The sequence below is a fragment of the Odocoileus virginianus genome, chromosome 12 (assembly GCF_023699985.2).
Source record: "Odocoileus virginianus isolate 20LAN1187 ecotype Illinois chromosome 12, Ovbor_1.2, whole genome shotgun sequence".
NCBI lineage: Eukaryota > Metazoa > Chordata > Mammalia > Artiodactyla > Cervidae > Odocoileus > Odocoileus virginianus.
Window position 1 is genome coordinate 3030823 of NC_069685.1, and position 17338 is coordinate 3048160.

The window sequence follows — 17338 nt, forward strand, 5'->3', positions numbered from 1 at the left end:
TGTGTCTCTTTTTCTGTTTTGCATATAGGGTTATCGTTACCATATTTTTTAATTCTGTATATATGTGTTAGTATACTGTATTGGTCTTTATCTTTCTGGCTTTTTAACTTGAAACTATATATTCAGTTTATTCATCCAACACCTTTATCAACTTCTCTGAAAACACATTTTAAAAGCTGAAAATAAAGCACAGCTCTGTTTCCAGTTTTCACATGCCTGAGGATGATTTTCTTTTCCTTTTGCCATTTTTAACATTTTGGATTTTGTTCTATAATGATATAGCTTAGCTGATAGATTGTGTCTTAGGAATAAAAAAATATTCCTCAATGAGTATTTGGTGGGTGTTATGAAATATCTTGTTCTTTTATTGTTGTTCTTGTTTTATTTTTATTTCATGTAATCCTAAACTTAACTCTTCAATCCAGCAAGACTTGGAGGGGGACATGGAAAATATGGAACCCAGAAAACTGCACTGAGAATGTAGAATTTATAGGATGATGCATACAGACAGGGATGATGGGTGATGCCCTGAGCTACAAAAGGAACAGACTGTTGGTTAAGATAAAACACAAGTCAGATTTATTAGGGTTGTCCATAATGGGCAATGGCAATGTTTTCTCTGGTCTTTCCATTCCTAGCCCCATATCATACCATGGCTTCTACAAAATATTCGTGTCTTCTTTCACCTTGCCAGGAACCACGTGCTTGACGTTCAACCACTCTGTCCTGGCAATGCAGATGAAAAACTTGGGGCCATTCATGTTGGGTCCAGCACTGCTATGGATAAGATGTCCAGGTCCCTGTGTTTCTGGATAAAGTTACCATCATCAAATTTCTCCTGAAGATGAACTTGCTGCCATTTCTATAAAGGCATATGAAGTTATTACCCTGGCACATAAACCCTACAATAATTCTTTGAAAGCAGGAACCCTTATAACAAATTTCTTCTCACCACTGCTTTGAGCACAACAGTTTTCTGCTTGTCTGGGAAATTTGTTTGAAAACAGCTGAAAGGCGATATGGCCCAGCTCACTGGCAACAGCCATGTCAAAAAGCTTGGGGGTGATTGTGGGGGTGGTTGCTGGCCATGGCTGGACAGTGCATGGAGCCCCAGGAAGGCGGCCCTGGTATTTGTAAAGCTATCTTGTTTTTATGCTCATCTGTTTTTTTCTAAAGTCAAAATAGAATAGTATAAAAGCTATTTCTAAAACATACTTGCATTTTATGTACAGTATTACCTTCCTTCATTCATACAGTACATTTTTAGAGCCTCTTCACCATGAGCCAGATACTGCTGTTGTTGATGCTGGTGTAGTAGGGAGCAAGATAATTCCAGTGGGGAAGACAAATATTACATAAACAAATACATAGAAGCATGTAATGTAGTATAGAAATAAGCACTCTGAAGAAATACAAAGCAAAGTAAAAGGACAGAGGATGGCAAAGGTGAGGGTGACACTCTTGTGTAAGGTGATGAGGAGAGTCCCTTGGGGGCGGGGGGGATTAGGTGGTGTTTACAGACACTTGAAAGAAATGAGGGAGTAAGTTATGAGAGAGTTAATTCTTAAGTAGGTTGATAACAAATCCAGGGCCCCAGAGGAGGAGAAAAGGGCAATTTTTTTTTCTACTTTGCTTTGTCTTAGTCACATAGGACATTTTTTTTCTTAAGCTCTGAGTTGTTATGACAATGATCTATTTCTTCTAAGACTAACTTTTTTTAAGCCAGAGCTAATGATTACATAACATAATGACTATATAACAAGAATCTGTCTTGCTGGAGGACATGTTTCTCCTTAACAAGAACCTTCTAACTAATCCTGTTACCTTAAGATGTATGTTGTGGGTGTGGGTCTGGTAAGAGCTTTAAAACCTTGAGACAGTCTTTTAATCTATTGTTAGTAACCAATGAAAAAAGTGTATAAACCCACCTAAACTACTAAGCAGGCAGAGAGTGCCCCACCCTGTTCTGATGTCTATGTCAGAGGCTTCTCTATCCCTTTTTCCCTGTAGTAAAACTTTTGCCACATGAAGTTCTGACTGCCTGAAGCCTCTTTTCTGGTCCTGAAGCTAAATCACAGTTCACCATAAGCTATCAGTTATACAGGTGGTGGATTCATCAAGAAGATCAGTGTATCCAGAGGGTACTGAGTGAGTCAGAAAATAGTGGGAGGTGAGGTCAGAGAAAGGGGTCAAATGAAAGAGTTGGATTTTATGAGTATGAGAAGCTGTTGGATTATGGCTAATTCATTTCAATGTATGACAAAAACCACTGCAATGATGTAAAGTAATTAGCCTCCAACTAATAAAAATAAATGGAAAAATTAAAAAAAAAACTGGGGGAAAAAAAAAAGAGAAGCTGTTGGAAGATTCTCAGCAGGAGAGTAACATGATTTGGTGTTTTAGTAGTATCTATCTGGCTGCCAATATAATAAGTGAATGGTGATGCTATTCACTAAAATCACTGGGAGAGCAGTAGATTTTGGAGTGGTGGGGATCATAGTACATTGGAAGTACATATTAGTTACTTGTTGTTGTTCAGTCACTAAGTCTTGTCCGACTCTTTGCAGCCCCATGGACCGCAGCACGCCAGGCCTCCCTGTTCTTCACTATCTCCTCGAGTTTGTTCAAACTCATGTCCATTGAGTTGGTGGTGCTATCTAACCATCTCATCCTCTGCCACTCTCTTCTCCTTTTGCCTTCAATCTTTCCCAGCATCTGGGTCCTTTGCAATGAGTCCCCTCTTCACATCAGGTGGCCAAAGTATTGGAGCTTCAGCATCAGTCTTTCCAATGAATATTCAAGATTGATTTCCTTTAGGATTGACTGATTTGATCTCCTTGCAGTCCAAGGGACTCTCAAGAGTCTTCAACACCACAATTCAAAAGCATCAATTCTTAGGCACTCAATCTTCTTTATGGTCCAACTCTCACATTCATATATGACTACTGGAAAAACCATAGCTTTGTCTATATGGACCTTTATAGGCAAAGTGATGTCTTTACTTTTTAATACATAGCTTTACTTCCAAGAAGTAAGCATCTTTTAATTTCATGGCTACAGCCACCATCTGCAGTGATTTTGGAGCCCAAGAAAAGTAAGTCTGTCACTGCTTCCACTTTTCCCCTTCCATCTGCCATAAAGTGATGGGACCAGATGCCATGATCTTAGTTTCTTTAATGTTGAGTTTTAAGCCAGCTTTTCCATTCTGCTCTTCTACCCCTTCAAGAGGCTCTTTAGTTTCTCTTCACTTTCTGCCATTAGGGTGGTATCATCTCCATATCTAAAGTTTTTAATATTTATTTTAGCAATCTTGATATCAGATTGTGATTCATCCAGAACTGACATTTCACATGATGTGCTCTGCATATTAGTCACTTCAGAGGAGGTTTAATTAATTGGACGATGTGTGAATATGGGGCACAAGACCAAGTATTGAAGGAATATGTGTTGGTTTAATGCCCTGGGGTTGGGTCAGATCACTCAAGGTACATATTAGTTTCCTATGGCTTCTATTACAAATAATCATGAGCTTTGTGTCTTAAGAAAATAGAAATTTTTGTTGCTCATAGTTCTGGAGGCTAGAAGAAAAAAATCTAGCAGGTCCTTAGTCCCTCCAAGGGCTCAATGGGGAAGTCACTTCTTTGTTTTTTTCCAGCTTCTGACTCCTGTAAAGTGCTCCTTGACTTGAAGCCACGTTACTCCAGTCTCTGCTTCCATGATTACATCGCTTCCTCCTCTTCTGTCCATGGAATCCCTCTGCCTCTTTCTTATTACAACACTTGTCACTGGATTAAAGATTCATCTGATAAAGTTTATCCAGGATAAACTCTTCTCAGAATCCTTAATCACAACTTTGGCAATACAGGTAGAATTCACTGTTTTATAAAATAAAGTACAATCACAGTTTCAAGGGTTAGGAGGCCGACGTGTCTTTTGGGGGCCACCTTTTGTATTGTGTCTTTTGTATTGGCCACAATTCAGCCCAATACAGGTAATGACTGTGGATTGAAAAGCCAAGTGGTCCCCAGACAGACCTCCAGAGCACAACAGTATTCAGAGGTCAGAGAGAATACAGAAGCAGTAAAGAAAACTAAAGGTAGACAGTGAAATGTAGGAGAGAGAGTCAGTGTGGTCACTGATGAAGAAGAGTTTTAGTGAGAAGGAGATGATGGGCTGTGTGAAAGCAGCTGAGCGGTGTACAAAATAAGGGCCCAATCTTGATTGTTAGATTTGGTAAGACCTGTCGTTGGTGAACTTGCCAAAATTGTATTCAAGAGTGGCTGTTTGATTCCATTGTGGTCCCCAGTGCTGATCCAGCTTCCACTGAAATATTGTAACCCTGGTTTAGCCGTCGTTGTTGTGCTTAGTCGCTTAGTTGTGTCCAACTCTTTGTGACCCCATGGACTGTGGCCTTCCAGGCTCCTCTGTCCTTGGGGTTCTCCAGGCAAGAATACTAGAGTGGGTTGCCATGCCCTCCTCCAGGGGATCTTCCCAACCCAGGGTTCAAAGCCAGGTCTCCCACATTGCAGGTGGATTCTTTACTGTCTGAGCCACCAGGCTAGCCCAAGAGTACTGGAGTGGGTAGCCTATCCCTTCTCCATGGGATCTTCCTGACCCAGGAATTGAACTGGGATCTTCTACATTGCAAGTGGATTCTTCAGCAGCTGAGTTACCAGGGAAGCCCTGTTTTAGCTGTTGCATCCATGACTGGCCAATGTAAAAAGTGCTTCAGTGTATAAAGATATTTTGCGTTTCTTTCTTCTTCTTCTTTTCTTTCTATTTGAAGATCTGTGTGTGAGTATGTTGTGTCAGTAACCTTGGTTCTTCAAACTAGTTTATGCTAATGGTATAAATTTTGGAAATTGTTGTTGTTTTTCAGTCGCTAAATCATGGCCTGCAGCATGTCAAACTTCTCTGTCCGTCACTATCTCCCAGAGTTTACTCAAATTCATGTCCATTGAGTCATTGACACTATCAAACCATCTCATCTTCTGCTGCACCCTTCTCCTCTTGGCCTTCAACTTTTCCCAACATCAGGGTCTTTTTCAATGAGTGGGCTCTTTGTATCAGGTGGCCAAAGTATTTGAGTTTAAGCTCCAGCATCATCCTTTCCAATGAATAATCAGAGTTGACTTCCTTTAGGATTGCCTGGTTTGATCTCCTTGCAGTCCAAGGGACTCTCATAAGTCTTCTCCAGCACCACAATTTGTTGTTTTTTTTTTTTTCATTTATTTTTATTAGTTGGAGGCTAATTACTTTAAATATTGTAGTGGTTTTTGTCATACATTGAAATGAATTAGCCATGGATTTACATGTGTTCCCCATCCCGGTCCCCCCTCCCACCTCCCTCTCTACCCAATCCCTCTGGGTCTTCCTGGTGCACCAGGCCCGAGCGCTTGTCTCATGCATCCCACCTGGGCTGGTGATCTGTTTCACCCTAGATAATATACATGTTTCGATGCTGTTCTCTCGAAACATCCCACCCTCGCCTTCTCCCACAGAGTCCAAAAGTCTGTTCTGTACATCTGTGTCTCTTTCTGTTTTGCATATCATTACCATCTTTTGCATTATCATTACCATCTTTCTACATTCTATACATATGTGTTAGTATACTGTAATGGTCTTTATCTTTCTGGCTTACTTCACTCTGTATAATGGGCTCCAGTTTCATCCATCTCATTAGAACTGATTCAAATGAATTCTTTTTAACGGCTGAGTAATATTCCATGGTGTATATGTACCACAGCTTCCTCATCCATTCGTCTGCTGATGGGCATCTAGGTTGCTTCCATGTCCTGGCTATTATAAACAGTGCTGCAATGAACATTAGGGTGCACGTGTCTCTTTCAGATCTGGTTTCCTCGGTGTGTATGCCCAGAAGTGGGATTGCTGGGTCATATGGCAGTTCTATTACCAGTTTTTAAAGAAATCTCCACACTGTTCTCCATAGTGGCTGTATTAGTTTGCATTCCCACCAACAATGTAAGAGGGTTCCCTTTTCTCCACACCCTCTCCAGCATTTATTCCAGCACCAGAATTTGAAAACTCACCTTTCTTTATGGTCCAATTCTCACATCTGTACATGACTACTTAAAAAACCATAGCTTTGACTGTATGGACCTTTGTTGGCAATGTGATGTATATGCTTTTTAATACACTGTCTAGATTTGTCATAACTTTTCTTCCAAGGAGCAAACATCTTTTAATTTCATTATTACAGTTACTGTCCACCATGATTCTGGAGCCCAAGAAAATAATATGTGTCATTGCTTCTACTTTTTCCCCTTCTATTTTCCATAAAGTCATGGGACTGGATGCCAAGATCTTAGATTTCTTAATGTTGAATTCCAAGCCACTTTTTTCTCTCTCCTCTTTCACCATCATCAAGAATCTCTGTAGTTCCCCTTCACTTTTTGCTGTTAGCATGGTATTATCTGCATATTTGAAGTTGTTGATATATCTCTCAATAGTCTCAATTCAAGCTTGTAATTGATGCAGCCCAGTATTTCTCATGATGTACTCTGCATAGAGGTTAAATAAGCAGGGTGACAACATATAGTCTTGCCATACTCCTTTCCTTAATTTGGACCAATCTGTTGTTATATGTTGAGTTCTAACTGTCGCTTCTTGACCCGCATACAAGTTTCTCAGGAAGTAGGTCAGGTGGTCTGGTATTCCCATCTCTTTAAGAGTTTTCCACAGTTTGTTGTGATCCACACAGTCAAAGGCTTTAGTGTAGTTAGTGAAACAGAAACTGAAAGTGTGTGAAAGTGTTAAATCCCTCAGTCGTGTCTGACTCTTTGCAATCCCTTGAACTGTAGCCCACCAGACTCCTCCATCCATGGGATTCTCCAGGCAAGAAGAGTTGAGTGAGTTGCCATTCCCTTCTCCAGGAGGTCTTCCTGACCCAGGGATCAGACTTGGGTCTCCTGTGTTGCAGGCAGATTCTTTACCGTCTGAGCCGCCAGGGAAGCAGAAGCAGTAGAATTTCCCTGCTTTCTCCATGACTCAACGCATGTTGGCAATTTGACCTCTGGTTCCTGTGCCTCTTTGAAATTTTGGAAGTTAAAATAAGAAAAAATTAAAATGAGTTACTTAATTTTAAATTTTATTTGAAGTGTAGCCTTTTTTTCCTAGGACTTTTGGTATTTGATCACTCAGTTTTTTAGGTTGGGCTCTAAGGCTTCTATACAGAGACCACTGAATTAAGTGTGATATGATTGCCCAGCAGTATATAAAGGACAGCGGCGCTAACAATATATCACCCTATGACTCTAGGTTGATTTTTTGGTTTCAGGGTGCCAATGTGATTGGTTGGGCATGCACCCAGTTGTTGAAGAGGAGACCTTTCCAAGTAGAGGGAGGCTATGCTGGTGATGGGAAGGCAGATGGATCCAATCTGTCTATAGAATATGAAAACATGTTTTCATGTGCCATTGTCCCCATTTTGTCCCATGACATATTCAGGGGTTTCCCTGGTGGCTAAGATGTCAGAGAATCTGCCTGCAATGTAGGAGATCCAGGTTCGATCCCTGGGTCAGGAAGATCCCCTGGAGAAGGGAATAGTTACCCACTCCAGTATTCTTGCCTGGAGAATTCTATGGATAGAGAAGCCTGGCGGGCTACAGTCCATGGAGTCACAAAGAGTTGGACATGACTGAATGACTAAAACTGACTTTTCAATATGACATTTTCATATGGAAAAATCCTTACCCAGATGTTAAAAAGAAGAAAATGGTAAAAATTCTTTAAATTTTAGGAAGCTAGTAATGCAATCAAGGAGGTATTACTATTTTATTAATAGCTTGCATCTTTGTACTGTCTCCATTAAATCACTGAAAGGTCAAACTGCGAGACTGGGAGGGAGAACAGTTTTGAGTCAGAATAAGTTTAAAATAAAAATTATCAAATTCCTCTCAGTCGAAAGCAGGCAAATTGAGGTTGAGAGGAGGAACACAAGGATTTCATTGAGGATACTGTGATGTGACTCTTTGAGTAGATTCAAGGATGAGATCCTCACAAGGTCTCCTCTCGATGCCCAATTTAGCCCTACAGGACTGTGATCATAGACTCTAATCAGAAGCTTCTTTCTCTGAAGCAACTATCTCTTGACGAAAGGGCCCACTGAGCTTATTTACTCAATAGTCAGAATTTTCTCTTAAAGATTTGGCAAAGCCATTTCTATTATTTTAAATTACCTAAATGTTATGTGTAAAGTCAGTGGAAACTGGAAAATGTAGACCTCTTAAAAATGCCAAATTACATGTAGACTTTAAAGACCAATTATTACTGAGTAGGCCATTATTTTTAGGGAGTTGAATAAAGAGAAGAGGAATACTTTTTAATTTCATGATTCTGAAACTTAGGATCTGAACTGATAACATAAACAGATATCATCACTCTTGTCCTACTTTTGACTCCATATATTTTGCTTGCCAAAAGTCCAACTGATAAAAAGGTCTTGAAGTTGGAAATAAGGAAACTTATTTTATACAAGCCATGTTACTTGTTAATATGGGCTATTATAGGCTGAGAATGAATTTTAGAATTTTAAGTTCATTGTACTTATCTTTGAATCAAGCCAAAGTTACTGAGAGTACCATATGGTTTTAGAAGATATGTTTGTGTCTTTGGAAACTTGAGGCTACTAAATCATTAACAGCTGACAGAATGGAGTAGACCAAATGTACTTGGAATTGAGTTCTTTGTAGTGGGGAAGTTTGTGGATTTCCTGGTTCAGCCCATCTGATGAGAAGAATAATTCACAAACATGTTAGCTAGTTGCACAAGATGAATAATTTTGCCTGAGAATATGAGATTTATGAGAGTGAAGATAAATGTAAAAGACTGTGTCATCAGCTGAAGAAACTTAAAGAGGGAAATAATATTGCCGATTTTAAAATGTTGCATCAGGTTCAGGGCCAGGTAATTCTTTGTTGTGGGGTCTGTTCTTTCACGGTTTAGCAGCATCTCTGGCTTCAACTCCTGAGATGCCAGTAAAACTCTTTCCCCAGTTGTGAAAATCAAAACTGTCTCCAGACAATGCCAAATGTCCTCATGAGGGCAAACTTGTCCCTGAGTGAGATCCACTAGGCGAGGCTACAGAGATAACCCCCAAAGTCACGTTGCAGTTCCGTGGTCAAGACTGAACAGGATGAAGAGGCAGATTTATGAGATCTTGTGCTTATTGAGTATATCACTGGGATGGAATTTCATTTGGGGAACATAATAATTAAGGTTTAGCTTCTATTGTATATTGTACTGATGAAAGATAGACTATTTTTTTTCAATATAGTGTTTAAATGAGAGCAGTAGGTCTACTAAAAATGTGGGTGATTAATTGTCTTCTATTTTACCTCCCCCCAAAAAGCCTGACAGAAATACGTAGAACTACCAAAACGAAATCAGCAGTGGGATGACACTGCGGAGACTGCTTAGGGTATAACTTTCTGCTTGCTTAAATTTTACTACATAGAGAGGCCACTCGGTGACTTACATACTCTCATATGCATGTCTTCATATAGAGACAAAGTGGCATTTGAGGCCAAGACTGTATTCACCAAATGTCTGGGCAATCATCAACTTTTCCCAGTCTCCTTCTGAGTTAGGCTGGGGCCTTGTAACAAACCGTCCAGTGAAATGTGAGCTGAACCTAACTTATGGGCTGAGGAAGCTAAAAACCAGAGTGTGTCTTCCACTCTCTCCTCCCATCACAGAGGCTTTGGGGCCCTCACCGGTACGTGTCCTGTGAACCAAAGAAGAGCTGCTCCTTTTTCTCATTGTCTCTGTTCTCTACTGTCTTATTTCGGAATGTCTTTTAGTTGGGTATTCAGTTTAGTTCAGTCGCTCAGTCGTGTCTGACTCTTTGCAACCCCATGAACCGCAGCACGCCAGGCCTCCCTGTCCATCACCAGCTCCTGGAGTCCTATTGGACTCTTAAGAATTGACCTGCTTGCTTCTCATATTTCCAGTGGTCATCACTTTATTTTTCTGTGTTTTGGAATTCAGTTAGGATTTGGCCATGGGAATAGAAGGTTCAGCTAAGACTCAAGAGTACAAGCATTGCTGTCAGTTGCATTTCTTCATGTTAATGATGGTGAGAAAGCCACATGCTTATGAAGTAAACTTCATATGATGTTACACATGCTCTAGCAACTTTTGTACTGAATGAAGGTTAGGGGATTTGAGGAGTATTTTTCAGTAAATAAAGGATAAAGTGATGAAATGACAAGGGGTGACACTTGAGAGGCAGGATTGCATGGTCTTTAGTAGCGTGTAGTCTGCTATTCAATTGCATAAATTTAATCCTAGTTTTGACCCTTTTTAACTGTGTTCTGTGCCTATATATGTATTATATATAGTACATGTTCTGTAACATATAGTTCTTATTCTTTTTTTCTTTCTCCTTCTTCCACTTCCTCCTCCTTTTCTTTCTCTTTCTCCATTTGGTTGATCTTCCCTTCAAGTGCTTCTTTTATTGTCAGTGCCATCTAGATGTTTCTTATCACTAGTTAATTAGGTTGCATATCAAAAGAATTATACCAAGCCTATGAGTGCAAGAATATTTTGAGTTCTATTAATAGCCTGTTGTATTTCTAACTGTATAATCCAATGGTTAGTATAAAAAGTTAAGTACTTTCCTAATTCTAATTGCTTTCTAATTACCAGGCATATGATCACTGCTAACATAAATGAAACCATGGTTAAAGAGAAAGGTTCCCTTTGCTGTGGGCAGTTTCAGCTCCTTGTCAGTGCACCTGTTGGCCAGCAGAACACAGGCTGGATTTCACCCCCACACACCCCCTGGGCAAGGCATCTCTGTGTAGGGTTCAGTCTGCATGACTGTTTGGGGCCCTGGTGGGTGCATTACCCCCAGAAGGAAATCTGTCCTAGGAAAGTCAAATCTCATGCTACAAGGTGAGTCCTGTTAACTGGATTGGATGCTAGTAGTTGTGCATGGTTTCTTTGTCCTTGTTGCTATGAAAGGGTGAAGGTAAGTGTTAAGCTCATCACTTGAAGGCTTTGAGAATGAGTAGGAATCTGCAGGTTATCAGGTGGTGAGCATCTAGACTTAAACCCTTGAGATTGGATGAGATCACTTAGGAATAGTGAGTGAAATAAGAAGGCAAATGGACTAAGAAACTCAGACTTTCAGAGATCACATAAACGGATAGGAATGGGAAAAGGAGACCTTAAAAAGGGAGGGAGAGAGTGAAGGTGCATCGTCACAGGGGGGAGAGAAAACCAAGCCTACACTTCGGCCACCTGATGTGAAAAGCTGGCTCATTAGAGAAGACCCTGATCCTGGGAAAGATTGAGGGCAGGAGGGGAAGGGAACGACAGAGGCCGAGGCGGCTGGATGGCACTGCTGACTCAATGGACTTGAGTTTGAGCAAACTCCAGGAAATGGGGAAGCACAGGGAAGTCTGGCGTGCCGTGGTCCACGGGGTCACAGAGAGTTGAACACGACAGTGACTGAACAATAACAACTCTCTGTGAATAGCCATTTCAACCACATGCTTGTGCACATTAGGATGGAGATTTGTAGTCCATTGAAAAGTCATGCAGGCATCCCTCTTCCTCACTGATCAACCTTCTGTCTCCTAGGTAAAAGCCTCCGATGCAGATGCAGGACTCTATGGCTTTGTTGAATATTCTCTTTATGCTGGATTCCAAAGCTACGATGCACCTCAAGCATTCCAGATAGACCCACATGATGGGCACATATGTGTTTCTCAAGACACTGACAGGGAAAGAGATCCAGCCACCTATGATCTCTTGGTGAAAGCTAAGGATGGGGTAAGTCTTTATCTGTGAAATTTTACACATACTCAAAAGTGAACTACTGTGTGTGCATTTGAGAGTACGAAGAATTAGCAATCAATAACTGGTCAATCTTGTTTCATAAATCACTGCCTCTTTCCTTTGCTGGAGTGTTTGGAAGCAGATACCAGACATATCATTTCATTTGTAAATAATTCAGTAATAGCCCTAATGGATAGTGACTTTTAAAAACACAACTACACTATAGTACAGTAGCAGTAGTTCTTTATCTAATATATATTCCATTTAAATTTTACTGAATTACAAAGAAAGATTGCAAACTTTTAATAGTTGGCATGTTTTTATCAAGATCCAAATCAGTCCACAATAAGGATTGCTATATTCCTTAAATTTCCATCTGTAACAGCCCTGTACCTGTTCCCTCTCACCTTTTCTCCTACAGTATTGATTTTTGGAAAAAATTTAATCAATTGGCCTATAAAATTTCCATATTCTAAATGAGGTTTATTGCATCATTGAGATTCATTTAATGCTTTCTTTTATCATAGTTTCTATAAAATGGCATTTTGAACTAGAGACTGATGAATTTTGGCTTTATTCAGTGGTGCTCTGTGCTTCTTATTGCATCAGCAGACACATGCTATTATTTCAGTAGGGGTTTCAGTGGGGCGAGTTTTGAATTCTGTTATTTTTTGCATTTATTATCTGAAATTCTTCAATTAAGAAGAATGTTCTCTCATCAACTATTTGATTGGCTTGAAGTACAGTTCTTCAAGAAAGGCAGGATAATGCTTGATTATTTCACTTTGTTTTACCAGTTTTTAAAATAATGAGTCAATACCTTTACTATCTTCAAACATTACTGATGATTTTTTTCTTACTTTGATTATAAATTCTTGATTTTTTTTTTTTGTATATTTGATGTGTTTCATTCATTGCTTTGGTAAAGACTCCACCAGCAATACAGGGGAGCCCAGTTCGATTTCTGGGTTGGGAAGATCCCCTGGAGAAGGGACAGGCTGCCCACTCCAGTGTTCCTGGGCTTCTCTGGTGGCTCAGACGGTGAAGAATCTGCCTGCAATGTGGGAGACCTGGTTTTGATCCCTGGGTTAGGAAGATCTCCTGAAGGAAGGCATGACAACCTACTCCAATATTCTTGCCTGGAGAATCCCCATAGACAGAGGTGCCGGCGGGCTGCAGTCCACAGGGTCACAAAGAGCCGGACGTGACTGAGTGACTGAAGCACAGCACAGTGCATGCATTGCTGACTTTGTCCTTTCTAATGTTCATGTCAATTGACCATCATCTGAGCCACCAGGGAAACCCTAAGATCTATAGGGGCACTATCCATTTGTTTTCCTTCGCAGCCAATACTTTTTCTGTCCCTTTACGAAGTATTGCTTATATTAGGGACATTAAGGGCTTCCTTGGCGACTCAGACTGTAAAGAATCTGCCTGCAATGCCAGAGGAGAAGGCAATGGCAACCCACTCCAGTCCTCTTGCCTGGAAAATCCCATGGATGGAGGAGCCTGGTGGGCTGCAGTACATGGGGTCGCGAAGAGTCAGACATGACTGAGTGACTTCAGTTTCACTTTTCACTTTCATGCATTGGAGAAGGCAATGGCAACCCACTCCAGTGTTCTTGCCTGGAGAATCCCAGGGACGGAGGAGCCTAGTGAGCTGCCATCTATGGGGTCGCACAGAGTCGGACACGACTGAAGCGACTTAGCAGCAGCAGCAGCAATGCCAGAAACTCAGCTTAGATCCCTGGGGCAGGAAGGTCACCTGGAGGAGGAAATAGCTACCCACTCCAGTATTCTTGCTGGAGAATCACTTTGACAGAGGAGCCTGGCAGGCCATGATCCATCAGGTCGCAAAGGGTTGGACATGACTGAAGTGACTTAGCACAGTGCGCAGGGACATTAAGACAGTTTCTTTCAAATATTTAATTGTTTTAACTTTTGCACTTATTATTTCAGTCTCATGGGGGGAAGTTTCGTTTTTTCCCAGTGTGGATATTCAGTTGACCCAGCACCATTTGCTGAAATGGTCAGTCTTTCCTCACTGTGTGCAGTGTCACCTCTGTCATAAATCTTGTAATTATATATGTGTGTCTATTTCTGGGTACCCTATTTTTTTACTTGTCTACCTTTGTACTAGCTATATATTCTGTTGATTATTTAGCTTTATAATAGGTCATGATATCATGTATTTTTTTAGATTTGTCCATTTTCAAGATTGCTTTGGTTGTCCCTAATCATTTTACATTTTCAAGTACATTTTAGGAAGAGCTTGGTCAACTTTCCATTACAGTGCAGCAAAGATAGCCTTCTATATGCATTATTCTGCACATTCTTTTTATGTAGTCTGTTTTAGAGACTTTCCTTAATTTTTTTATCTGCTTTATACGCACTCATATAGATCAGTACTGCTATTACCTTTCTGGTCTAATTTTTGAAATTAGTGGGAGAAGCTACCTACATGAATTGATGGAACAAATAAGTCTAAATTTATTTATTACAAGTATTTTCATCATAGGGGATTGAATGCAAAAGTACGAAGTCAAGAGATACCTGGAGTAACAGGCAAGTTTGGCCTTGGAGTACAAAATGAAGCAGGGCAAAAGCTAGCAGTTTTGTCAAGAGAGCACCCTGGTCAGAGCAAATGCCCCCTTCAACAGCACAAAAGATGACTCTACACATAGACATCATCATATGGTCAATACTGAAATCAGACTGATCACATTTTTTGCAGCCCAAGATTTAGAAGCTCTATACAGTCAGCAAAAATAATAGCTGGTGCTGACTATGGCTCAGATCATGACCTCCTTATTACAAAATTCAGGCTTAGATTGAAGAAAGTAGGGAAAACCACTAGGCCATTCAGGTATGACCTAAATCAAACCCCTTATGATTATACAGTGGAGGTGATGAATAGATTCAAGATACTAGATTTGGTAGACAGACTGCCTGAAAAACTGTGGATGGAGGTTCATAACATTGTACAGGAGGCAGTGACCAAAACCATCCAAAAAAAAAGTAATGCGAGAAGGCAAAGTTGTTGTCTGAGAAGTCTTTATGAATTGCTGAGAAAAGAAGAAAAGCTAAAGGCAAGGAAGAAAGGGAAAGATATACTCAACTGAAAGCAAAGTTCTAGAGAACAGCAAGGAGACATATGAAGGCCTTCTTAAATGAACAATGCAAAGAAATAGAGGAAAATAATAGACTGGGAAAGACTAGAAATCTCTTTAAGAAATTTGGAGATATCAAGGCAAAATTTCATGCAAGGATGGGCATGATAAAGGACAGGCAAGGGCCTAACAGAAGCCGAAGAGATTAAGAAGTGACAAGACTACATAGAAAAACTATAAAAAAAAAAAAAAAAGTCTTTATGAACTGGATCACCATGATAATGTGGTCACTTATGTAGAGCCAGACATCTTAGAGTGTGAGGTCAAGTGGAACTTAGGAACCATTACTATGAACAAAGTTAGTCGAGATGATGGAATTCCAGCTGAATTATTTAAAATCTTAAAAGATTATGCTGTTAAAGTGATATATCAGCAAATTTGAAAAACTCAGCTGTGGCCACAGGACTGAAAAAGGTCAGTTTTCATTCCAATCTCAAAAAAGGGCAATGCCAAAGAATGTTCAAACTACTGTGCAGCTGTGCTCATTTCACATGCTAGTAAAGTTATGCTCAAAATCCTTCAAGCTAGGCTTCAGCAGTGCATGAATCATGAACTAGGTTTAGAAAAGGCATAGGAGCCGTGGATAAAATTGCCAACATTGGCTGGATCATAGGGTAAGCAAGGGGATTCTAGAAAAACATCTACTTCTGCTTTGTTGGTGATACTAAAGCTTTTGACTGTGTGTATCACAACAAATTGGAAAATTCTTAAAGAAATGGGAATATCAGACCATCTTACCTCAGTTTGGTTCAGTCACCCAGTCATGTCCAGCTCTTGCATAGACTGCAGCACGCCAGGCTTCCCTGTCCAACACCAACTCATGGAGCTTACTCAAACTTGTCTATTGAGTTGGTGATGTGCATTGATTTGATGATGTGCATTGAGTTGGTGATGCCATCCAACCATCTCATCTCTGTCGTCCGCTTCTCCTCCTGTCTTCAATCTTTCCTGGCATCAGGGTCTTTTCCAGTGAGTCAGTTCTTCGAATCAGGTGGCCAAAATATTGGAGCTTCAACTTCACCAACTGTCCTTCCAGTGAATATTCAGGACTGATTTCCTTTAGGATTAACTGGTTTTATCTCCTTCCAGTCCAAGGGATTCTCAAGAGTCTTCTCCAACACCATCTTACCTGTGTCCTGAGAATCCTGTATGCAGGTCAAGAAGCAAAGTGAACTGGGCATGGAATACCTGAGTGGTTCAAAATTGGCAAAGGAGTATGCAAGGCTATCTATTGTCATCCTGCTTATTTAACTTCTATCATGTGAAATACTGGGCTTTATGCATCACAAGCTGGAATCAAGATTTCCAAAAGAAATGTCAACAACTCCAGATACTCTTCTGCCACTCTAGAGGCAGAAAGTGAAAAGTGCCTCTTGATAGGGTGAAAGAGGAGAGTGAAAAATCTGGGTTAAAACTCAACATTAAAAAGACTAAGATCAAGGCATCCAGTCCCATCGTGTCATGTGAAATAGGTGGGGAAAAAGTGGCAACAGTGGCAGATTTATTTTCTTGAGCTCCAAAGTCACCACATATGATGACTGCAGCTGTGAAATTAGAAGACACTTACTTCTTGGAAAGAAAGCTATGATAAACCCAGACAGCATACTAAAAAGCAGAGACATCCCTTTGTTGACAAAGTCATATAGTCAAAGCTATGGTTTGCCCAGTAGTCATGTATGAATGTGAGAGTTAGGCCATAGAGAAGGCTGTGTGCCAAAGAATTGATGCTTTTGAATTGTGGTGCTAGAGAAGACTCTTCAGAGTCCCTTGGACTGCAAGGAGATCAAACTAGTCAATCTTAAAGGAAACACCCTGAGTGTTCACTGGAAGGACTGATGCTGAAGCTGAAGCTCCAAAACTTTGGCCACCTGCTGTGTAGAGCTGACTTATTTGAAAAGACCCTGATGCTGGGAAAGATTGAAAGCAATAGGATAAAGGGGCGGCAGAAGATGCGATGGTTAGATAGCATCACTGGTTCAATGGACATGAACTTGGGCAAACTCCAGGAGATAGTGAGGGATAGGGACGCCTGATGCGCTGCAGTCCATGGGGTTGCAAAGAGTCTGACATGACTTAGTGACTGAACAATGAACAACAACATTCATGTGGATACTAACTTGAAAGGAAAGTCATTTAACTCAATAAAAGTACCATGGTCTATTTGTTTAGATTTTACCAATCCCTGTATGTGTCGTTTCAGGAATGTTTTGCTTCTATGTTAGAAAAGCAATGGGAAACAAAAACAATAGTAGACAGAGGAGTTTAGGTTAATTTAAGTCTATGTGATTATTTAAACCTCAATATATGCATATAGAAATATTTACCCAAGTCTTCAGAAATACATTATTAATAGACTTTGTGCC

At 40.3% G+C, this 17338-nt stretch overlaps 1 protein-coding gene across 1 annotated transcript in view; it reads left to right on the plus strand.

The window, feature by feature from the left end:
• The window catches only part of DCHS2 (dachsous cadherin-related 2), a 300517-nt gene that overhangs the window by 113132 nt on the left and 170047 nt on the right, over positions 1 to 17338 (plus strand). Inside the window, 1 exon segment of the mRNA XM_070474720.1 lies at positions 11608 to 11799. Coding sequence (XP_070330821.1) covers positions 11608 to 11799 — 192 coding nt within the window.